We start from the raw sequence: 26,711 nt of genomic DNA on the forward strand, positions 1-26,711 counted from the left end.
TAATATGAAAATGAAATCGAAGACAACAATTTAGTTTGCGTCTTCAGAATCCCTACAGCTTACATACAATTTAGATGCTATCTATTATCGTGAGACTTTGAAAGTCTATGAATATTAGAGTAGCGAATCAGTCGGGAAGATGTGGCCTTGCATGCGGGGTACTCTATGCATGCAAGTTCACATCATATTTTACTAAATTCATGGAGATTGCCGTGTCATCACTGATTGGCTTTCTGTGCTGTCTACATATCTACAGACCCTTATTGAGGGAACTGGTAAGGAGTTCTGAATGACTGGATTCCAGACTACCGGTATCTGTAGCAGTGACCAAGCTGACACAACTTGTGTTTTGGGATTCACTCAAGATATCTACAAAATCAGTCCTGTTTGAAGCACACTGGGGGGAACCCACAATTGGGTTTGACGCATGTAATTTGTTGGTCTTAAAATGCCAGCAAATCACAGTAAATAACAGTATTTTCACTAGATTTTATCCGCATTGATTTAGCAATGAAGTACTCTTCATTATAGTATTCACTATTGGGGTGTTGAAAACATAGAACTTATTGTGCCCAGGTAAAATTCAAACTCTAAACAGCTGAAAATTAACTACCTATAAATCAAATATTGTGTTATTTTTATAATAAATGAAATCTCTCTACTTTCCCACTCGTTGATAGTGATTGACACAGCCTGCTGTATGTTATGATTTGTATGATTAATAACTACATTGTTGTAGCCTAATCCGATCATTCTCTATTCATTTTACATATGTTACATTTCACACGAGGTCATCGCCTGCTCTCAAAGGTCACGCTTGTCTTCAGTTCTGACAAAAGGAGGTCAAGTAAAAATTGTGCGCTTTACAATTTATGTTAATGATTTCAAGGTTTCTGGAAAAAATGTAAATTATATTCAGAAATAGGAAGAATTGTAAAAAGATATTAGTTATTTTATATAGCACTTTATACTTGATACCGTATTTGGTCTATTAGAAGCACATGTCAACTACTAGTACTAGAAGCGCATAAACTAAAGTTGCATTGTTTATTGAATTATTGTAATATTTAATAATTATTCACGCAACTGAAGTGTATAGTTGTCACTTCGAGAGACATGGGGAGACAAATCTTCTTATACCCCTGAGCTTACAGTTATTAATTGTTTTATCATCTTGCATTTGGAGTTTACTTGTCAAAATTGTGTGGTGATATAAATGTCTGCAGTCTCAATGGCAAATCCTACAGTGTGGTGTTCAGCATGTTCAAAATTTTGGATGTCATATAGTCATCTGCCAACCCCCACTGCCAAATCCGCTTCCGCGTTTTGTTTACGTTTACATAAGTGTCTGCTTCATTTGTGTTGTGTTACCAGTGATTAGAGTGGATGCAATTTTGTTAGCTGCTTGCGCCACACACCTGAAATATCATTTCAGCATCTGCATTGACAATATTATTTTAATTATCGCAGTAATCTTGCATGCCGAAACTGTCCGTACTTGGACTTTTAACATTTTACATTTTGATACCCAACTTTGGCATGGTGTTTGCATGGTTTTTCCTACATGCAGACACTGTTAGAATAGAATGTGGAGTATAATGTGATTATTCAATTCCATGTGACCGGCTCTCCTCTAATCTCAGGCGGCTTGGTGTTTACAATGTGAGAGATGACACTACTTATTTTGACCAAAGATACCCCTGTCATTAAAACATGTGTACAACTAATAAAGCAAATATGGTACATTTAATTGTACTGTTTACTAAACAACTTGTATTAAACTGTATTAATAATTTCACCACCAGACTTTTTTGCCCAAATTTTTCAGCACTTTTTTCTTATATTCTTCAATATTTCTGGAAATACTCGAAAAATTTGACTGTTTTTGTCCCAATCTTCTGAAGGAAAGTACAGACAGTCTACAACTGTACTATTTTGTGAATTTGTGATGAAAAAATGGAACTGGTGGTTAAAAGGTTAAATGTTTTGTTTTTGTAGAATTTTTTTATTTAAAAGTGAAATAATCTCTTTGTTCAGTATTAGTTGGAAAAGCTGTTAGACGAGTATCTCAAATTGGTTACTATGACAACAGTGATACAGTTGAGAGCTCCTTACCTTGTGTTAATGTAGCGACAGCTAATTTGTTGTGAATTTGTCTCCCTCATGTGCTTAAAAACTGGTTACAACTTGAGTTGACGCTTGTCAAGATTAATATGAATGTACGCTGTTATTTAAGTCTTATCATTTGAAATCAGGAATTGAATACAATGCCTTGAGTGATGATGGAAGAGATCGGTACTATGGGAACAGTTACTATGGTGACATAGATTAGATGGGGGTCTTTTAAATTAATGCCTCTGTGGCCTTTAGTTGTTATATCAGCTGAGATTTGCATGATGCAGCTTCTCTCATCACATCATTCACAATTTGCTCAAATATTAATGGCAAGTGTACGATAGTGTGTGCTCTAAACTTATTTTATTTATTTTATTTTTTTTTCTTTGTATTCCTCATCATCGTCATTAGCTTTTGATTCTTAGACTATGTTTGGAAGCACTTGTTACTTTGACACTCAGCCATGGGTTGATCCGAGAAAAAATAATTCTGATTTTACTTTCACAAAATATACCTGCATGCAGTTCCGGTATCTGTATACAGTGGGAAATTGTACACATTTTTTCCAAAATTAAAAAAAAAAGCAAATACATGTATAGATCATATTTGAAGGTTAAGAAATCGCTATTTGAATCAAAATAAATAATCTCATAAATAATCAAAGTTTGATTTCCTGTCATCATAGATTTTGATTTTGATTTTGATTAAAGTCCAGCCTAACTTTTTCAATGTTTTTGTCAGAGAAAAACAAAATGAACATAAAATAACATTTGTTTACTCTCAAAATAATAAAGTTTTCAATTCTATGGACTGCTTCTTGTTTTTCATTATTTTACAATGTTCTGAAATTCGTTTTGATTTCTAGACTAGAGAAACTTGACTATGTAGCTACATACATGTACATTGTCTGTTCTGATTTTCTTTGTTCACATCTGTCATTATTTGAATTTTGTCTGCAATTCACTAAAATTGGATGAATGTAGCACAAAAATAGTCTGTTAAATGGTGCATGTGTAATGTATTATATTGGTCTTTTGATGCAGTAAAGTGTTTAGTAAGATTTCTTTGTTCGTGCATAATAGTGTTAAATGTTTGGTTATGTGTGCTGATTATAAATGTATAAGTATAAAGCAGAAAATATAGGACCTGTAAAAGATGGTCTAGTATTGTTATAGAAGCTCAGCAAAAAACATCTGCATCCCTATCCCTTCCTAAAAAAAAAAAAAAAAAAATTCTGCGAAAATTTTTACTACATTGATATTTTTTTTGGAGTTTAACCTTTTCAACCACCAGATCCCTCTTTTCATCACAAATTCACAAAATAGTCCTGTTTATTGTCTGCACTTTCCTTCAGAAGATTGGGACAAAATAGCCATATTTTTTTTAGTAAAAACTGGAAATTGACTCAAATTTTCTATACTGGCTCCAAAATTCAGGTTCATTTCCTGAAATATTGAAAAATATAAGAAAAAAATGCAGAAAAAATTGGACGAGTAAGTCTGGTGGCGAAAGGGTTAACTAATGTATATTTTCACCAAAATGTTAGCACAGAATGTTTTTTTTTTTTGGTTTATGTGTGCTGTTGTGTATTTTTGTACATTTTCATAATATCAAATTTGATGTTCAAAAAATCACTTTCAAATCACTTTCCTCCCAAGATACGTTTCTCTAGCTGCTGTGACAATTTTGAGACTATTCCTAATGTGTGTCGATTTGTGCATACCATTAAGTCGTTTCAGTTCACATTTACAAAATAAAAATCTAGCATTTAAGTTTACTATGTGGATATGAGGTTATTTACAGCTATTACGTACATTAGGTTTGAGTTATCAAATTCCTAGCTATAAGGTAATAAACTTTAGAGTGTGGGGTCAGTCTTGGGCAATCCTGCTTTTTCATAGTGCACGGCATCATGGTAGTCAGACTCCATTTTATAATACGATAATAAATTAGTTATACATAACTGTAATATCAAACCATTATTTATATGGAATTTAATCATATCGCTATCTTTTACTGTATTTTCTTGCAAAGATTTCCAAATGTAGTCAAGGTAATGGCTTTTAAAGATGTACCGGTACCGTGCAAACTCATAAATGTCTATTCAGTTCAAAATGATAGAAATTATAGAAAATTATAGAAAAATACTCAAATATAGGCAAAATGTTGCATTGAAATGTTACCGGTAATAAGACAAATTAGGATGTTCAAAGGGTTATACCGGTACTACTAATTCTTTGTATTTTTTGGAGTGAAAGATTCTCGGGGGTAAGGTTACGTCACAGAACGTTCTATGTTGCTAAGACGCTCACCACTGTACCATGTATCTCTATGGCTCTGCGCCAACAAGAATGAAAAACAAAGAGCAAATACAGATTATTGAGGATACCAAAAGTTGTTTCCATGGAAACAATGACTTTGTGATTTCAACTGAAATACTGGAAATTTTCAAAAAATTAAGCGTCTTTCCACTGATATATATTAAAATAATAAAGGGTTATCCCACGCAAAGTGGTTTAGTTATTTCTATGTTTTATTCATAATAGTGTGCATGGCTTTAAGTAGCAAACTACTGATAGACTACTGATATGAACATTATTGTCTATCTATGAGCCTTGTTAATGTATGATAATTAGATTGATTACGTTCTGACGAGTTCTTGAAGGGCACGGGTCCACCTGACATTATGTTTGATCCATACTGTACATAGCAAGATTTAATAAATGAATGTAAGCCATATATATATATATATATATATATATATACAAAATTCCAACAGTGTGTTAACACTAATATTTTAGCCATTTACATGTACATGTAATTCTACACACGCATTACACTTTTTAGATGGGCAACAAATATTAGTGACAGGTAAATTTCTACAAACCTGTCTACTTTTCATTGGAAATTTGTCTAAATTTAAAAAAAAAATACATTTGTATTTAGTCTAAAAAATAACTATTATTCTGCAAAAAAATGATTACATTCACTAATAAAAAAAATTAACCATGGGAAGAGAATATTTATCGTTGATGACGCATCTTAATATTTTGTGTTTGACTTTTATCGTGATGTAAATAATTCAGTGTGTGCTGTGGGTCATTTGGGTGATGAAAGACATCTACTGTATCTAACCTATAGGCTCCATGCTGCTATTGTATAATTACCATTCAGTGTATAGAATATTATTAATTGATTTCACTTTCACTCACATTTAAATTATAGAGTTTGGTGATTGGTCACTTCCTTTCTAAATCCAGTCAATTGAATGTGTCCTAGGCCACATGTTCTGCGTTTTTATTTGGCACATACATAGTTTACGAATACATACAAAGTAATTTGATATAATAGCAATCCAGTTAAAGATGGCTGACTTTGATTTGAGATTTGATGCATAGACAAGTTATTTAATTAGTCACGTGCGTGAACACAGTATTCTGGTTTGTAGTATAATCAAAGATTATTGATTAGTACATGTAACTTTTAAATTCAGTTTTTAGCCCCGCTGTCGACTTTGTCGAGCGGAGCTTATCATATGAGTGATTGTCCGTCGTCGTCCGTGTCAATGTTTTACTTTTTCGACTTCTTTTTGAAAACTACAAGCCTGAATGCTTTGATATCTGGTGTATATGTACCTTGGGTAGACCTCTCTTAGATTTGTTCATTTCAGGATGATATCTTCAATTCTAATTTTGGTGAATATTTTTGTAATTTTTGGTAAAATGTGACATTTTCGACTTTTTGTTCAAAACCGCAAGTCCAATTGCTTTGATATTACATATATAGGTACTACATGTGGACCTCTCTCAGATTTGTTCATTTTGTAATGATATCTTTAATTCTCTAATTTTGGTGAATATTTTTGTCATTTTTGGTAAAAAGTGATATTTTCGAATTTTTGTTAAAAAGCGCAAGTCCAATTGCTTTGATATTACATATATAGGTACTACATGAGGACCTCTCTCAGATTTGTTCATTTTGTAATGATATCTTCAATTCTCTAATTTTGGTGAATATTTTTGTCATTTTTGGTAAAAGTGATATTTTCGACTTCTTGTTAAAAGCCGCAAGTCTGATTGCTTAGATATTACATATATAGGTACTACATGAGGACCTCTCTCAGATTTGTTAGTCCCCGTTCGGACGCAGTCCGAAAACGGGGACTTATGTTTTGCCCTGTGTGCATTCGTCCGTCCGTCCGTGCGTCCGTGCGTCCGTGATCACCTGTATCTCGAACATGCATGGACCGATTAAGTTCAAACTTCACTCATACATCACACATTATATGGGACATATGCACATGCATTTTTTTCATGATCCGATTAACGATAGCCGAATAGCGGCCATTTTAAGGCCAAAAATGCATCAAAATCGCACATTTTCACCATTCCGGACCCGGATCTCAGTTATGCATGGACGGATTTTGTTCAAATTTGGTACATACATTAAACATAATAGGACCTTGATGCACGTCATTTTATTTTTTGGATCGGGTTCGAAATGGCCGACTGGCGGCCATTTTGTTTTAAAGAATTCAGTTCTGGATCCGTATCTGAGACATGCTTGGATTGATCGAGTTCAAACTTCACACACACAAGGTACATCATGTCACAAATATGTATGTGCATTTGTTTCATGATCTCATTAACGATAGCCAAATGGGGGCCGCTTTAAGGCCGAAAATGCATTGAAATCGCACATTTTCACCATTCCGGACCCAGATCTCAGTTATGCATGGACGGATTTCATTCAAATTTGGTACATACATTAAACATAATAGGACCTTGATGCACGTCATTTTTTTTTCCGGATCAAGTTCGAAATAGCCGACTGGCGGCCATTTTGTTTTAAAGAATTCAGTTCTGGATTCGTATCCGAGACATGTCTGGATTGATCAAGTTCAAACTTCACACACACAAGGTACATCATGTCACAAATATGTATGTGCATTTGTTTCATGATCTCATTAACGATAGCCAAATGGGGGCCGCTTTAAGGCCGAAAATGCATTGAAATCGCACATTTTCACCATTCCGGACCCTTATCTCAGTTATGCATGGATGGATTTTGTTTAAATTTGGTACATACATTAAACATAATAGGACCTTGATGCACGTCTTTTTTTTTCGGATCAAGTTCGAAATGGCCGACTGGCGGCCATTTTGTTAAAGAATTCAGTTCTGGATCCGTATCCAAGACATGTCTGGATTGATCAAGTTCAAACTTCACACACACATGGTACATCATGTCACAAATAGATATGTGCATTTGTTTCATGATCTGCTTAACAATAGCGGAATGATGGCCATTTTAAGGCCGAAAATGCATCAAAATCACGTATTTTCACAATTCCGAACCGGATCTCAGTCATGCATGGATGGATTTTGTTCAAATTTGGTACATACATTAAACATAATAGGACCTTGATGCACGTCTTTTTTTTTCGGATCAAGTTCGAAATGGCCGACTGGCGGCCATTTTGTTAAAGAATTCAGTTCTGGATTCGTATCCGAGACATGTCTGGATTGATCAAGTTCAAACTTCACACACACAAGGTACATCATGTCACAAATATGTATGTGCATTTGTTTCATGATCTCATTAACGATAGCCAAATGGGGGCCGCTTTAAGGCCGAAAATGCATTGAAATCGCACATTTTCACCATTCCGGACCCTTATCTCAGTTATGCATGGATGGATTTTGTTTAAATTTGGTACATACATTAAACATAATAGGACCTTGATGCACGTCTTTTTTTTTCGGATCAAGTTCGAAATGGCCGACTGGCGGCCATTTTGTTAAAGAATTCAGTTCTGGATCCGTATCCAAGACATGTCTGGATTGATCAAGTTCAAACTTCACACACACATGGTACATCATGTCACAAATAGATATGTGCATTTGTTTCATGATCTGCTTAACAATAGCGGAATGATGGCCATTTTAAGGCCGAAAATGCATCAAAATCACGTATTTTCACAATTCCGAACCGGATCTCAGTCATGCATGGATGGATTTTGTTCAAATTTGGTACATACATTAAACATAATAGGACCTTGATGCACGTCTTTTTTTTTCGGATCAAGTTCGAAATGGCCGACTGGCGGCCATTTTGTTAAAGAATTCAGTTCTGGATCCGTATCCAAGACATGTCTGGATTGATCAAGTTCAAACTTCACACACACATGGTACATCATGTCACAAATAGATATGTGCATTTGTTTCATGATCTGCTTAAAAATAGCGGAATGATGGACATTTTAAGGCCGAAAATGCATCAAAATCACGTATTTTCACAATTCCAGAACCGGATCTCAGTCATGCATGGATGGATTTTGTTCAGATTTAGCACAATGTGTTGTACATATGCAGGTGCATTTCGGTCATGATCTGCTTTGAATGTATATGTCACTCAAATATGAACGGAATTTTTGGTAAAAGTGATATTTTCGACTTCTTGTTAAAAACCGCAAGTCTAATTGCTTTGATATTATATATACTACTATAGGTACTACAGGTAGACCTCTCTCAGATTTGTTCATTTCGTGATGATTTTGTTCTTCAATTATCTACTTTTAATGAATATTTTTGATAAAAAGTTATAAAAAGTCTGATTGCTTTAATACTATACATATTGTTCATTTTCTATCGATATCTTCTGTTCTTTAATTGCAATGTGCATTGATAACAGCAGAGCTATCTCAGCCACAGGCTGCTAGTTTGAATATGCCTGGGCTGATTTCATTCAAACTGTTTCAAACCTCTCATGGTTGGTTACTGATACCATGCTGATACATGTACATATTACATAAAATCTGTATTAGAAGCCGCATCCCTAATAGAAATCGCACCCATTCTTTTTGAATAATTGAGAACCAAAAAACCATCATTTCTCATATGTGTAGATGCTCTAATAGAAGTTGCATTCGCTTGGTTGCATTGTACCAATTTAATAGAAGCCGCGGCTTCTAATACAGATTTTACAGTAGTTGCTTTGTCTTTTGATTCAATATGGCCGAAAGCCTCTTTCCCCCCATTTGTTCTGTATGTTCGTTGTACCTGTTTGTTTAAAATTTATACAAAGAAAAGATATGATTTCAGTGTTCGCTACATTTATTTCAATAAAATTTAATTATTTAGTGGCCATTTTCATAAAAAAAATGTATTGCAACCTGACATTAATTGTTTCTCAGTCATGTATGGGCTGGTTGGGTCGAAAAATCCACCTTGAATGTCAAAATTTAAATTTTACAATGCCCAAACCTTCCCTGACTATATGTACATGGAATGATTTCATGTACATCTTCACTCATTTTAATGATCTCCTTTGTCAAACAGAAAGTGATAGTGTCATCACGCTGTGTTGCCACCTGTGTGGCCTTTTATTCTATGCCATGTATGTAACATATAATTACAGTGAATGTTGACATGAAATTTAAGCCTGTGCTACAAATAATTTTTGCATATGACACTCTAGACGCATGTAGTTGTAATACCCAATAGATTTTATACAATAGTCAAAAAAAGTGTTGTGGGGATCAGTTAAGAAGCCATACATCCAGCATATTTATGTATTTACTGTAAAATACTTATAACAAAAAAAAAATTGAAAATAATTTCGCTTGGAATTAATTTTCGCTATATTCACTGAAAGGATGATTCAGTGAAATTAAAATCCAGTGAATATACCTTTTTTTTCCTATATTTTACATTCAAATCATCATAAATCAGTGAAAATAAATTCCATACACAACACTCAAAAAGTCTTTTCAGCAAAAAATTAATTCCAGCTAAAGTAAAGAATTTTTCAGTAATATAATAATTTATTTCGTTTCAGATTTAAGTGAAGTGGACCCCAATGTGTTTATATGTCCGTTCCTAGATGTTATTAGATCAGAAGATACAACAGGACCAATTACAGGACTAGCTCTCTCATCAGTCAACAAAGTCTTGTCATATGGACTCATCGGTAAATGATGCTCCTTATAATCATAATTCAAATAGACCATTTTCCATTCATTGTGAAGTTGCATTGTGCGTGAAGTTGATCATAAAAATAGGACAAACAAAGGTTATGGCACCGTAGTGTCATCAAAACAACCTGTGGGATTTGACAATCACGAAAATGTTTTTGGTCTATTTCCAATGCCTAATAATGTGCAATACACATTTGATGATTGTCAATTTTGATTAAGGGAAGAGTAGGAAATCAAACGGGCGGTTCACCGCGGTAATCACCGCGGCTCTCCGCGGTACACCGGGGAGAGCCGCGGACTGCTTATAATTAGGGGTCTCTACCGCGGTGGCCACCGATACCGGTTGCAACCGCAGTCGTGGAAAGGTGTGAAATACGTACTTAACAGTTTCCTTTGTGATTCCATGAGTCTTTGTTTCAAATAGCTGTTTTTAAATCGAGCAGGTTACGAGCACCGCTGGCATGGAAATACTAAGCATATACCGTAGTAATATTATCGGCCCACATATTTTATTAATATAAAAATCCATAAGTCCAATGCTGTATACGAATTGTTGTTGCGTGAAACAATGTTGTATTTTATGCATGTATTTATCACCAATTCCAAGAGTAAAAGTCGTAACTTTCGAAGGTACGAGTATTATGACTCGTCCATACATTTCACTTACGTTTGTTACACTTGAATAAAGTCTACCACATGAAAATAATGTTATTTACGAAGTTTTAAATAGCCGAGCCTTCCTGATTCGAGCCTCTTGTTGATTTGACAAGGGTGGGTATCATTAATGTTTATTCTTTGCCTGTATCGCATTCCAGACAAAAAGTTCAAGATCGGTAAACAAGAAATGGACGAACTAAAATGTCTCCTGTGTTTCACGTGCGACATGATTATTAAAAACAACAGAGTTAAGCGGTCATGTACGTTCTATAAATCTAACCTTGCACACATAATCTTGTATTGACGTGTTTGTTTGTTTTTTTTGGTCAAAAACGACGTTGCCTTTGAGGCTTTCAGTTAACTCTTCGCGAGAGTTTTATAATACCGATTTTTTGAACAAATATTAAGTAACTATATCGTTTTGCGTCAAACTGGGTGGCCCGAATTTAAATGCGTCAGTGTGTGAACTCATTGAGGTCATTGCCCATTGCCGCACGTAATTCAAACACGTGGTTATTAGAGTTCAGTCGAAATGTACGTGAATAACGCGATCGAAGTGCGCTGCGAGTTTATTATAGAAAAAACAAACATTACGCATGTTATTGTATGGTTAATATTACATATTCACTTTATTTCGAATAAAATAATTCACCGATGAGTCACAAGTATTTAAAATATTTTCTCGACTTTCGTTAGACACCTGACTCCGGGACCTGACTATCTGTTTCAATGATTTACTAGTAAATGCGCCCATGTTTATATTTGCGTAATAATTACGAATGCAACACATTATCAAGTCGGTAATATTGAAATATTCACAGACCCAATAGCCCAGGTTAGTTTTCCAACAATAATAAAAATAACTTAGTTTGCGTAATTATTATAAAAGTAATACATTGCAAAGTTGAAATATTTAGAGCCCGTCCAATACTGTAAACATATTTGCGTTATTAGAAAAGCAGCACACTAAGTAAACGATGTTGAAATATTCAAAGCCAACACAGAGTTGGATACAAGTTGTGTTATTACAGTACCGCCGGATATGATAACAAATTTACGAGATCGAAGCGCGGACCAAGAAAGAAAAGGGTTGCTAAGGTAACGCGCCAGTTCAGTGCGTGACTTGGGGGTCAAACTTCGGTCAACACACACTTGATGTCAGCATCGCCGCGTAGCAAGTTTCGCAACGTACTTGAAGTTCAATTGTGCCCCAAAATGATGTCGACGATCACTCAATTGTCGCAACGCATGTTGTACCAAGTCCATGATACACCCCGTTTCGACTTTGGCTTGCTTTTTTTTAGTGCATGTTCTTTTTCACGTAAATGCGACCTCTCACCAATGTATTAAAACACTTTGAATTTATACTTTATGCGTGATTATATTTGGTCTACGCGAAACATTAATCTTTCTAAACATTTTCTGAGACCATGCATGATATATATTCACAAAATAATGCGATCTTATTTTATATTATGTTGATCTCTACGTCTTTCTGGATCGTTTTGTGATTTTATTCCAAAGCTCAGGCAAATAAAATAATGTGAACTATTATAGACTATTTTCCTAGCTTTTGGCTAGGCCAAATTGGTTTAATTTTTCATTAGAACTTTGTGATCCTTTTAATTTCCCAGTTCTTTGTGTTCATTAATGGTCTTGACAATAAGTGTGAATTGCTGTGCGAGCCCACCGCACACGACCGCGGTAAACCGGGGTCATGGAATCTATGCATAAATTTGCATAAAATGCGGTCGACCGGCGAGTACCCACCACCACCGCGGTAATGACCGCGGTGCACCGCCCGTTTGATTTCCTACTCTTCCCTAACTAAAGAGTATCTCTCAATGCCATGTTCCTTCCTTTAAAAAAGTTCAAAATCATATTCATCTTTCACGCATTATGTATGATCTCGCAGTGAACGGAAAATTACCTATTCCTTGAGTGAGTGAGCGAGTGAGTGAGCGAGTGAGTGAGTGAGCGAGTGAGTGAGCGAGTGAGTGAGTGAGTGAGCGAGTGAGTGAGCGAGTGAGCGAGTGAGTGAGTGAGTGCTTGCCTTGCATTACCTCTGGGTAAAAATACATAAAGCTTGTACCACTGAGAGACTGTTGTCTAAATCTGTTTATCCTCAATGTCAGAAACCTGTTTGTAATCATCAGAGATAAATTTATTCTGCATCTCAGTTGAATAATATAATTGACTGCACCCAAGCAAGACAGAACCACATCAGCACTATTGTATCAAGTGACAATTTAAAAACAAATCTAGTCAGTTTTGAAGCTACGTGTTCTGCTTTGTCAATTTGAGTAAAGGCCAGTTATCTGATCAGGTAAATCACATCGTGTAAACTGCAGAATCTGATCAGATTTTTTTTGAAATCGGACATGTTCAATTTCCTGAGATAAATCAGATGACCTAAATCTGACGGTGTAAACACCTATTTTGCCATCAGAATAATCGGATGCAGTTTGATAAATCTGACTGTGTAAACCGACCTTAAAACGATGACTGAATAACAAACTATCCAATAATTGGTTGGGAGATCAGAAGGATGGCCAAAGGTTCAGGTTTTGATCAATAATTGGTGACTATCTTATAGTGCTGTGCATGAGGTCACATGATTAGTATGTTGCTACAATGTAGAGTCAATAAATTTGATACATGTATGTCGAAAATAGTACTATGAACATATTAATTACTCACTAGTTTCTAATTTCGGTATTTTTGCTGACAAGTAATATTCACATGAACATGTATATTATCAATAGAACTTTATGTTTCCCTGTCATGTTTGTAAACTTAAACCCAGGGAAATTACTTCAAAACATCAGAATAATGAAATTAAATGCCAGTGCGAAAAAATAAATGGTTTTACAGTATTTGGTAATCAAAGTCCTTGGTCCTTATTCAATATAACTAGATACTGATCACTTGAGTAAAAATATGTACATTAATTTACATAAAAAAAATATGTGCATTTAGTTATTCTTTATGTGCCAAATAAACATACCCCTTGGAATAAACATAGCAAAATACCCTGATAATTACAAAACATCGAAGCAAATAGACAATCAGACGACTTAAATCTTTATTGTATTTACAGCGTAAGCTGACAAACAGGGTTTCCTTTGGCCCCGGACCATGCATTATGACCCAGCCCTCTCCATCGGAGGCTATTACGCCACACGCCAACGAGTGTCCATGGCGGATTTCCCAAGGGAGAATGACCTCATCGGAACATCATGAGCGTTTATAAACGTCTTCCAATCAAAGATTGTATTTTTTTTGCCTTCCAAAAAAAAAAAAAGGCATAGAATTTCATTTAATCGGCTCGATTTAGAAAAATAAATGAACGTACTGTCCTAAATAAGAACCTACCGGGTGGAATTTTTTGAGGGAAAAAAATAAACATACCGGTACATGAGAGTATATAACACATCGCTTTACGTTTCACTACATGTATGTCACTTGAATCTTTATGGATGTATTCTTACTTTGTTTTTAGTATATTATACATAGAATCTATAAACCCTATTCTATTATCGATTATTATATAGTCATATCTAGTGAAATGCAGTAAATTGAAAAGTTAAAAACTGAATATTAACCCAAATTTTATTAGTTGACACAAAAATTAGGGTTCATTTTCATAAATATTGATGAAATTAAGAAAAAAGTGCAGAAATATGCTGATGAGAAAGTCTGATGATGAAAAGGTTAACCTCCTGGTAAACCACAAAGTGCATGTATTGTATGCTGGATCATTGTACCAAACTTGACCATAAACACACCTCTGTCATTTTCGTAAACGTCTGTGCTACCAGACTTAATTTGACATCTTTGTCATTTACATTACCACATGCTCTATCATCGTTTTTGCAATTCAATCTTGTAAAGTTTATTCATTTATTGATCGTGATGATATCTATCGAGAAAACACTGCTTTTTATACAAGCTGAAGCAGAAAAAAACTGTTTATTTACTAATAATCCATCTTCAGTGTATTTGATGTTAATTGTAAATGTATTGTGTTTTGTAGATTGTTCATGTGATACAGCCCCGGCTGCAATTGAAAACATGGCTGATGCGGTGACACATGCTAGGTTTGTTGGAACAGACCCAGGGAGTGATGAAGTCGTACTCATGAAAATCTTACAGGTACGTTTTAGTTTTGATAACCCTGAGTTCATTAAATTAACTCTCATCATTTTAATCGTTGACGCATTGCTTGATGTGTTTTTTTCACCTTGTTCATATCATCGTAGATGAAGGGCAAGGTATATGAGAGGAAAATATCTGTCCTTGTAGTTGTAGTTAAAATAAAAGTTGTTATCTAATTTCTTACAAACATAGATATTAACCATTTTGGGATCTTGGCAAAGTTTGATTTTAGTTTATCTCTTATGTATGGTTTAAAAGATACTGGTTAAATTTCATTTAAAATTTTAAAGAAGTTTGGACCAATTTGAAGATTATGCATCACATTGTGGGTTAACATCAAATGAACTAAAAAATTGGGGTCATCAGAAATTTATACAAGAATCAGGAGTTATACAAGAATCAGGAGTTATACAAGAATCGGGAGTTATACAAGAATCGGGAGTTATACAAGAATCGGGAGTTTGAAATGTCAAAAAAAGGAGTCAAAATATTTGCACTGGTATTTGTATGATGAAATTATTTCATTGTTTCTTGAAATTTTGTGTGGTAACATACTATAAAAGTCATATGTTATTACTAATATAAATCCTAATATTGCTAAAAAAATGAAATCTAGTTTGGTGAGTTACTGGTGTGATAGTTTTCCATTATATACAATGAGACATTCTCCCATAATGCATTGCACATATGTGCAGTAACATGCTCAGTACTGCATAATTTGAATTTGGCTCAAACTGTCTCAATAAAACGTACATGTATGAAGAGAGTATCAGATTGATGAGTGAGTATACATGCCTATGGCACTTCAACACTAATTACATGTTATGTTTTATTTGTAGGTGCTGAGGACATTACTACTCACACCAGTTGGTACACTTCTCACCAATGAATCAGTTTGTGAAATTATGCAATCTTGCTTTAGAATATGTTTTGAAATGAGACTCAGTGGTGAGAATATTTTGCAGCATATTTGAAATTCCGGGAATTGTGGGAAATACAATAAATGTTCAAACTTCAATGCTTTTCAGTATGTTTGAATGCTTTTGATTGTGTGTTCATTTTTGTTTTTTGTTAAAGCTTTATCAGAATAGTGTTCTATTTCAGAGAACTATTTTCAATAAAAAATGGCAGAATTCTGGCGATCTTTACTTTTCCCCTTACAGTGTGTGCAACTTCAGGCTATTGAATATTTGTCATAATATCCAAAAGATCCCAATAAATCTCTCAGAATTAAATAGTATTGTCCAAAATGAATATTAAGGGGTGGCTGTTGGGTCATTTGTGTTGATAAACATAAATTTTTCCAAATCCAATGCGCTCCACTAATGGAAACAAGAGTTTAAGTTTTGACCTGGGTGTGATGTAACCTAACTAATTACCGCCAATTACTCCTTTGATAACTTCCAATCACCAAAGAAATCACCTAGTTAAAGCTTGGTAACGTCTCAGTCTGTGCTCGTTGGACTATGCAACACTCAAAGTCGCCATCTTTGTTCATATGAGACCCATATCTCATGCATACCACCCTTTAAAATGTAAATCACAAAATGCTGCTTGATTGTGGCTAAAAATGATGTGTGATGTGTCATTTTTAAGTGTGAATAATGCAGTATATTAAAATTACAATATTCTATTTTTTTAGAATTACTACGTAAATCAGCAGAGCACACATTAATGGACATGGTACAGATGTTATTTTCAAGATTACCTTATTTCAAAGAAGAGAAGTTATCAAGTATGAGAAAGGTACTATATCTTTTAAATTATCTTACTTCAAGTGAGGATGGTTGTAAACCAAATCATTGGCATAAGTGTTGAATTAAAGTTATGTAATAGTGACGCTTTCAACTGCATAAGACATGTATGTCATTGTAATAATTATGATAATACGATGGGTTCAAAGAGTCAGGGGGGCGAGGGAATTAGGGTTCATATAGTGCAAGCATGTAGGTTATGTTTCAGCATTATCATTGTCATGAAAATCAGGTTTACCATGTAATGAATAATACAGCAAAGGTTTTGCCAAATTTATTTTCATTTAGCCATTCATCAAATAGTTTAGTCTTCAGCGCATAGCGAGTGAGCAGGTAGCCCTGATTATGTTGGTTTTGAAAAATATAAGAATTGGAAAACATTTATCAATGACATACTGCAATGTTCTCACATTAAATCTGTGGTGTGGAATTGTTCCTTCAGTTTAGAAATGAGACAATTACCCATCTATGTGGAACTACAGACAGAAATGAAGCATATTGTTTTTCTTATAGTGAAGATAGTGTACTCAAATGTTTATTATGGTTGAATTTTATTTTACACTTATTAATTGTCACTTGTATTTTCTCAATTTGTCGCATAAGAGTACAAAAACCTGGGACAAAACCATGAGGCAAATGTCTCATATTGTGGATACACTGTATTTGCTCTATTAGAAGGACATCTCCAATGGAACTACACATAAAGCAACAGCTGCATTTGTATGTTTTATAATTAATTAGTGATTTACCATAGATACACCCCTAATATTTACACAAGCACTACTATTATGCACCAATATGGTATTCATAGTGGTACACTTATTAGACTACACACCTGTAGTCCTATAAATATTTGCGTGGAAATAAATTTCAGTTTCTCTCTGTGTTCCAAAACAACATTCTCAAAAAATTCTCACTCTGGTGAGAAAAATGGATTGTGTCAAAATTGTGACACATTAATAACTTAGGTGTACTTTTTACCATCCCTCAAGGGGGAATTTTGAGTGAAAGATATTCTTGAGCTGAACTATGCCCGAGTGTTTTTTGCAAACTCTGATTTTGTGCAAATCAATTATGCTTTAATCGTCGTGTTCATAATACACAAGAAGACTTTCTGTTGGTTGCCTTTAGGGGGTGCTATAATTTCTATATGATGTTAAACTGTAGAATATTTTTTTTTAATGAATCAATTTAATTTCAATATAGTATATATAATTATAGAGATTTTAATACACATATGATGCTATGTCGTATTGGTAAATAAAGATAAATTATTTAAATTTTCTAAAATCAGTATTTTATCATTTTGAGTAATTTTTCTCCCTTCATAATAATGAAATATTGGGAAATGTAGTTTCACTTGATTTCATTATCGCTGATTTTTGTCAATTGCATGCCTAAAGTAATATACAGTATGCAAATTAGTCTGGGTTAGTAGGCAGTTAGTTTGGGTCTGTATTAAAATATCGTGTATACGTGTTCTAGTCATACACTGACTTTTTTGAAACTGATCATTCTGTTTCCTAGTTGAAAATGAGAGCAGGTGGAATTCCAGATTCCTCAAGGAGCAAAAAACCGAAGAAATCACCAAAAGTTCGGCAGAAGAAGGAACGCTTAGCAACCACTCCTTCGGAGGACAAAGAAAAAGATATAACCGCTTCTGTGACGTATACGTCTGCTTCAACTCCTACCACTGCAACTGCTACAACGGTTGGATCATCTACAACTGTCTCGGGATCAGCGGCAACGTCACCGGAAACCCCACAAAGCTCCAATCCCGTAACCCCTGGAGCTGATAGCGGCGTGGATATTAAGGAGTATTCTCCAGAGTCGGAAGTAAAATCTGAAATAGTGGAAAATGAAAATGAATTAAGACCACCGGAAGACAGTAGTGAGATGAAGGTAGGCAATTCAGAATTTTTTTTTCCCCTGACACATTTTTGTTTTTATAGTCACAATGCAAAAACAACATTCATTTTTACTGATAACTGTCTGGCATGAAAATATTTAAAAACAAAAGAATCAATGTGTTACAACTATGGGGGCTTGGGGGCAATTTCAAAGTATTAACCGTGGTATATATTCAATCTACAGAAGGCTGGCAGTGAGACAGATTTAGTGGATTCTGAGAGAGCTGAATCAGAAGATTTAGAATCGGTGGCGGAGCAGTCGGACAGTGCATCTGTACAAGATCTAGAATACGTCAGTTCAAGAGGTGTTCGTTTCACTCCACAACAAGTAGTCAAAGATGGTAAATAATTTATTCTTACTCAATTTATTCACCCTATTTGTTCTTAGAAGCGTATTGTTATTGGAAGCACATATAAACCAAAAATTGCATTGTTACTGAATCGTTAAAATAGTACTTATTTTGATCATAGAAACACCTCAAGTTTAGATAAAGAACACTTGCTACTAAAAAAGGAAAATGGTTTTATTATAAACCCTAATTTTCTATCAATTCCTCAAGCTCAAAAGAAATATTTGTATATTTTTACATTATTAGTCCCGTTCAGCGGAAGTCAATAAATTTGGGACGAGTAATTAGTAATCAACATTTTTCTGACATGCTTTTATTAATCTCATTCAAAGTTAATGCAAAGACCATGTATGATTCTTTGCATATGTGCACATTGATTTTCTTTACTATTTAATCAATTGTGACCAGATTTGCTAAATTTTGAAATTGAAACATCCTGAGATGAAGGTGATTTCATTTAAAATTTGCATCATTCCATTGCATCTTGCATTCTGGGTTACGATCCTTTTTTTTGTTTGAATAAAAAAGGTTTAAAAAAAATGGCCAATTGGCGGCCATATGTTCTTTCTTGGTATCTATGATAGTTTCTCTGGAATACAATGACTGTTCAATGTAGGCACACAGATGATGCATGAAACCCTTTGATTAGACATCTACTGAACACTGACATTGAATACATGTAATACCTACATGAGACTGTGCTTTTTCAATGTTTGTTTCTTTATTTTATTAAGATCACCTTCCAGGACCTCATCACATTTACACGCTCCAGTAGAGGGATTGCTGTCAAAATTCTCGGGTTGCGTCAAGGATACTGCGTTTTTTCACCTGCACCAAGTATAGAAACAGTACACAGTACACCCCTATTCAATATAACATCAAATATTTGATAGGGAAAATTATTATTAATAATAGTTTTTGTTTTTTTCCTCTGTAGGTAGTGGGCCTTTAACGCCACATGGTTTACCCTGTGTTAGAGAACTTTTTAGATTCCTTATTTCATTGATAAACCCACATGATAGGTTGGTGTTTCACATATTTATATTTAATTATTGATCTGTAAAGTAACTAATTCATAGTTTGCTGTCTATGCTTTTTTCACTGCCTTTAAAGGGCAGTGATCGCGCTGCACATGTGCGACATTATGTGTTGCTAACATTTTCCCACAGTCCAATGAAATGAGTGAGTTTTGACCTGGACGCGACTTGCACTAATTACCACTGGTGACTTCTTTGATGCTTTCCAATCACCAAAACAATTACCTAATTAAAACTTAGTAATGTGTCATTTTGTTTTCGTTGGTCTGTGCAACAGTCAAAGCCGCCATCTTTGTTTATATGAGACCCATATATCTTGCACATGCATGGTGCAACGATCACGATCAATTAAAATGCTACTGCCATGCAATATAATAGAAGCTATTGATAGGCTAATCATAGTTATTTTAATGAAAATTATTTGTATGTAAAGTTCCTCCATTTCATATGTACCTCGCCACAGCTGCAAAGAACTAATACCTCAACCCTTAGTTTTTACCTTGTTCATAGACAGACAAAACGTTACTGTCTTCATGGCATCTTGATCCAGATCTCTCACAAAATCTAATTCTAATAAGATTGTTCCTTTGGCTAAAGGGCATCCTCTTCCCATATATATTGTACCGGTAAAAAAAATGATTTTCAGTAACAGGTAGATGTCCAGTGTAATAATACATAAAAAACATATATTGTGTGTGTTGGGGGGGGGGGGGTGTGTTTACTTCATGTACTCGATTATTTATTGGCCCTAGGTGGCGCTGTTTGTTAAATAAAATATTATGTACCGGTATCTCTGTTTTTCAGACACAACACTGATGTCATGATACATATGGGTCTGAGTTTATTAACCGTTGCCTTGGAGACCGGTTGTGACCATATTGGGTCTTACAATGCATTGCTGAGTCTTGTCAAAGATGACATGAGTAAAAACTTATTCTTTGTAAGTTGAATTCTTTATTTTGTTGTGTGTATATACATGTGATTCGTGCATTCACAGACAATATGTCATTTGCTGGTTTCAGCACCGTGTCATATTCCATTACCTTTCATAAAATAAAATAAATCTGCATTAATTTTTTTGCAAATTTGTTTCTTTTGAAAGCTTTCTCTCTATGTTAGAGCAGTTGGCAGAATCCTGTAGATTGACCCAGCCGTGGCAATTTTATTTTTTTATATAAAAAATTCTTTTTAAGAACGAATTTGTCAAATTTCTGGCATTGATGCAAAATTTCTCTGACTGGTCTATTCTGCTGCACCGTCTAGAGTTCACACCATATTGCCAATTTTTTTGCTAATGAGTAGCACAATTGTAAACTGCTAACCAATGAGAAGTTTTTCTTTTAAATTAGTGTGCAGAGTCAAACCTTATCCTGATTCCATTTTTCTATTACAGTTGTTACAATCGGAGCGGTTATCTCTGTTTGCCGCGTCGTTACGCGTTTGTTTCATGCTTTTTGAGTCGATGAGGGAACACCTTAAATTTCAACTAGAAATGTATCTTCATCGATTGATGGATATTATCGTATCTGAGTCTCCTAGGATACCATATGAACAAAGAGAAATGTCGCTGGAATCAATTGTACAGGTAAGAGTAATACTTTCCTGTTTTTACCTTCCCAGTGAGAACAAATATAAAAAAAAGTGTGTTTCTCATAATCCAACCTTCCCTCGATTTTGCTAGACTAGAGTCTGTGACACACACTAATCCAGTGGTTGTTCAAATCTAAACTACAGACTTACTGGTACTACTGCAGCAATCACTATGCTATTGGTGTAGTCTTTTTAGCTCTGCTGTCGACTTTGTCGAGCAGAGCTTATCATATGAGTGATTGTCCGTCGTCGTCCGTGTCAATGTTTTACTTTTTCGACTTCTTCTTGAAAACTACAAGCCTGAATGCTTTGATACTTGGTGTATATGTACCTTGGGTAGACCTCTCTTAGATTTGTTCATTTTGTAATGATATCTTTAATTCTCTAATTTTGGTGAATATTTTTGTCATTTTTGGTAAAAAGTGATATTTTCAACTTCTTGTTAAAAACCACAAGTCCAATTGCTTTGATATTACATACATAGATACTACAAGTGGACCTGTCTCAGATTTGTTCATTTTGTAATGATATCTTTAATTCTCTAATTTTGGTGAATATTTTTGTCATTTTTGGTAAAAAGTGATATTTTCGACTTCTTGTTAAAAACCGCAAGTCTGATTGCTTTTATATTACATATATAGGTATTACATGTGGACCTTGTTAATTTCGTGCTGATATCTTCAATTTTGATGATTATTTTCGTCATTTTTGGTGAAAAGTGATATTTTTGAATTCTTGTTGAAAACAGCAAGGTCCGTTGCTTTGATACAATGTACTATACATATTGTTCATTTTCTAATGATATCTTCTGTTCTTTAATTGAAATGTGCATTGCTAACAGCAGAGCTATCTTAGCCGACAAGCTGCTTGTTGTTTTTGTTTTTACTTTTCATCACTTTTAGTAACTCCGCTATTATAGTAACCATGCATTAATTGTTTGCTTGATTTCAGCTTTGGAGGATACCTTCTCTTGTCACTGAATTGTATCTAAATTATGATTGTGATGTTTATTGTAGTAACCTATTTGAAGATCTTACAAAACTTTTATCTAAAGTAAGTATTACATTGCGTTACTTTACATCACATTACATTACATCACATTGCATCACATTGCGTCGCATCCCATCACATTGCATCGCATCGCATCACATCATATCACATCACATCAAATTGCATCACATTACATCCTGTGTATTACTGTAAAGTTACTTATTTTTCACTTAGAATTTATTTTTGTTATTGATCTGAAGAAATAAATCGGTAAAAATAAAATCCAGTGAAATATCTTTTTTCCTATATTTGACATGCAGTTCTTCAAAAAAAATGTGACAATAAACTTCACACAAAACAGCCAAAATGTCTTTTTAGCTAAAATTAATTCCAGCAAAAATAACATATTTTACAGTACTTGTTAGAGGTCAACTTAAGTTGGTAAGTGTATTTTGTAATGAACGAACTGGTTTCTTTTTGTAACATTGGAGTTATCGCATACAATCTAAAATTAATGATAATCTATGAATACTTGAATGATCTGAGACTGTAGGAATTCTGAAACAGTACTGCATCTAGAAATTCAATAAATTTTTCTGTGTTCTTTATTTCAGAATGCATTTCCAGTTGCGGGCCTTTATACCACCCATCTACTATCTCTTGATGCGTTGCTGACTGTAGTCGACAGCATAGAGGGACATTGTCACAATCAAGTACTCACTGCTACAGCCCTACAACAGCAGTCACTTCAAGATGAAAATACAGAACCTGAGAAAGATAAAAAACCTACAGAAGTCACCATTCTTGTGGAGGATATTCCCGAGGAAGAGGAATCTGAAGGTGAATTATTCTTTAGTTGTCTCAGAATTAACCGCGGGATAGACCAATAAATGTCTCACATTCAGTTCTTCTGTTAGTTTTCGGGTGGTGTCATTGTACAGGATACTGCCAAATACTGATAATAACTGAGAAATGTTAAAAATAAAAAAAAGACGCAAATAAATAAAAGAGTGGGTACCCAAACCTGTATCCATGGAAACAGTGTTGATTTTTCCATAGTGCCAAACCCTATTGTGATTCTGGTGACAATTTTGAATTAAATATTAGTCAAAATACGTACATCTTTGGTTAAAAAATGAAAAACCATAATATTTATTAATTGACAAAGGTGGTTTCTTCACTTTGTTGAATCAGTGATACTTTGATCTATATTATCTATTATAACATTATCATATCATTTACTGTTATACTTAGTGTAAAACATCACTAACTGATATTGTACAGTAAATGTCACAATATTCACATTAAATAGTTGACACTAGAACGGTCTGGATGATCTCTGTATGATATCTTTTGTATTGTAGCAATTCAAGAATTTTAGGCTGTATAACAACTGTTAATTGATTGGTCTAGGGATATTAGCTCATAATAATATAATTGAAAGTTTATAACTGAAGAACGTAACTGCAAATGTGCATTCACCAATAAGCTTAGATGTCATGCCTTATCGTAATTCAATTACACTTGTAGGGTAATTACATTAAATTATGATTTCTGTTTTTTTGGCACTTATTTATGTGATCAAAAGGTTTATATTACTTGATACATTGTACCACTTATTCATTGAGCTTGTTATTAGTACTGTCATTGGCTGGTATTATCTACAAACCCAAGGTGAGCAGATAATACTGGCCCAAGATGTCACGATTATAAACCATCTGTACCAATAAGTGATATCAGTTATTAACCTCATAATACTGCAAACCAATTGTCTTTAAATCAGGACATTTTGTAGCAATAAACAGTTCACTATGCGTGATGGGGGGGGGGGGGTCTTACAGGGAGCACACTGACTATTGTGAATTAAATTTTTAATTGTGAATAATCCTGGAAAAGCCGAAAAAATATTCATAGTAAGGTTTTGGTAATGATGCAATAATGATTTGGGAACACTCTCTATACTATGATAACAATAATAATCTTATAATATTTTGCATAATCTCAGGCATGTAAATGTTGTAATTATCATCATCAGATAAGCCAAGGTCTGGTACTACTGCATCCGGTGACGGTGATGATTCAGGTACAGAGTGTGACACACAGCACATGACGGCACCACCACCAACGACATCTGGGTATGCTATGGCTCAATATATTGCCATACAAAGGCAAGAGTCTAGAGAAGATATCGGTGAGAATACTATCAATCTTATCTTACTATGGGTGATGTGTTTTGTATCTGCTGGCTAATAGGAATTCGAACATCTTCTATGATTATTAAACATAATGTTTTTTTTCACCAGAACAATATTTGATAATTTTTTTTCATTAAATAACAAAGCAAATGTGCTGAATTTGAACGGGGAGAATTTACAATTGAATTGGGGGGGGGGGTGTCATGGTGCATACTTGATTACCCTGATCTCTTTAATATTTTTATTGGTATCAACTTGTTTAACCTTTTCACCACCAGTTCTCTCTTTTCATCACATATTCACAAAATAGTCGTGTTTATAGTCTGCACTTTCCTTCAGAAGATTAGGTCAAATATAGCCAAATTTTGTGAATGACAAATTATTCAAATTTTATCCAAAATTAAGGTTCATGTCCAGAAATATTGAAGTATATAATCTAAAAAAATGCATAAAAATGTGGGCAAGTCTGGTGGTGAAAAGGATAAAGAAAACTTATCTTTGACTGATGTACTAAGTTTTGCTGGCCTGTTTTTGTGGGAATGTCCATTGATAAAATCTTTTTTAAACTTTCTGTGTTTGGAGGTTATCATTAAATCATGAGTGAAATGACATTTTTTCTATAATTTCTTTGTTAATTTGGGAATACATGGACAAAATTTTCCTTTGATTACATGGCTTGATCAGTATTTGGAAGGTATCAACAATTCATTTTTGTGGCAAAATGCCATTTTCCATTTGAGCCTTGATGTTAATACTAGCACTTTTATTTTGTATCAACTAGGTAAAAACAGTAATTGTGAAAACAAGAGAGGACGAGACCGGCGTATTAAGTTTGCATCTAACATCCCAACATCAGAGGAGTTAATTCAAATCAAACAACGAAAGAAGCTATTATTGGCCGGCACCGAACAGTTCAACCAGAAGCCCTCAAAAGGAATAGCTTTCTTACAAGAACATAATCTACTACGGACGCCGCTAGATCCGATGGAAGCTGCTACGTTCATTCGGGAGAATCCAAAGATTGACAAGAAAATGATTGCTGAATTTATATGCTCCAAGAAAAATCCCAAAGTTTTAGATGCCTTTGTGAAGTAAGTAGTATTGTAAGTTACCGTACTTCCCTGATCATAAACCCAGGAGCCTCAACATATAAAATCAAGGAAAATAGGGGGTGGGCTTTCACTGGAGGACCATCTCAGAAAAGATGATTTATTTTTTTGCTTAGCATTGTATCCATCTTACCACTCACGAAAAACTATCCAAATTACGTCTTTCTTTCACCATGCCCAACTCAGGGAGAATATCACGTCTTATTAAAGAAAAGAAAAAAAATGCAAAACAAGTCAATGATTTCCACAAAACTTTTACAATGAAGAAACAAACATGTTCATAAAAATACACACATTTTATTACACTATGATTTACATACCATCTGAATTTACAGTGTAAAAATGGGTGGAGTCTGTGGGAGAACATTTGTAGGATCTTTATTGGATGTTTTCGATCGTGAACAAACTCTTGATGCAAAGCAATTTACGCCATGATGTTTTTCAGCACGATTTGACCTGAAATAAGGATCTTTGCCCTAACAGATCAAGTCTTTTATTAACCAATCAAAATTCTGTGTCGTACTGTTGTACTTTTGGATTCTTGATGATGCAATTTTTTTTATCGCAATGCGGAAGTGAATTACTGCAATGTTAAAATGCTATCTGTAAGCACTGATTTTGACAAAAAAGTGATTTTTTTACCTAAAAACTGGTGATTCACAATTTTCCTGAAGGAAGTATTTTTAAACACCTTTCGTGGTTGTCAAGAAGTCACGTTGAAGAATAGTTTACACCCCATTCACGATAGTCTCAATGGACACTATTATTCGGGAAAAACGATGTCCAATGACCAGGTTTCATGACTTGACGCTCACATTTTTGGCGTTTCGAAAGCTACCTCCCAGAGATATGGATTATTTCAACATTA

At 34.4% G+C, this 26,711-nt stretch overlaps 1 protein-coding gene across 2 annotated transcripts in view; it reads left to right on the forward strand.

The window, feature by feature from the left end:
- LOC100369526 (Golgi-specific brefeldin A-resistance guanine nucleotide exchange factor 1-like) overlaps positions 1-26,711 on the forward strand; it is a 74,340-nt gene that overhangs the window by 10,674 nt on the left and 36,955 nt on the right. For both annotated transcript variants that reach the window (XM_085493644.1, XM_085493645.1), the window contains exons 4-16: positions 9,955-10,086; positions 14,787-14,905; positions 15,748-15,856; positions 16,551-16,654; positions 18,190-18,564; positions 18,757-18,913; positions 19,860-19,944; positions 20,764-20,899; positions 21,353-21,544; positions 22,501-22,602; positions 23,154-23,379; positions 24,575-24,730; positions 25,516-25,825. In XM_085493644.1, the coding sequence (XP_085349770.1) occupies positions 9,955-10,086; positions 14,787-14,905; positions 15,748-15,856; positions 16,551-16,654; positions 18,190-18,564; positions 18,757-18,913; positions 19,860-19,944; positions 20,764-20,899; positions 21,353-21,544; positions 22,501-22,602; positions 23,154-23,379; positions 24,575-24,730; positions 25,516-25,825 (2,203 nt within the window). The remainder of the gene's footprint in view (positions 1-9,954; positions 10,087-14,786; positions 14,906-15,747; positions 15,857-16,550; positions 16,655-18,189; positions 18,565-18,756; positions 18,914-19,859; positions 19,945-20,763; positions 20,900-21,352; positions 21,545-22,500; positions 22,603-23,153; positions 23,380-24,574; positions 24,731-25,515; positions 25,826-26,711) is intronic.

This window comes from Saccoglossus kowalevskii, chromosome 19, assembly GCF_978046115.1.
Source record: "Saccoglossus kowalevskii chromosome 19, keSacKowa6.1, whole genome shotgun sequence".
In the NCBI taxonomy this organism is placed as follows: domain Eukaryota; kingdom Metazoa; phylum Hemichordata; class Enteropneusta; family Harrimaniidae; genus Saccoglossus; species Saccoglossus kowalevskii.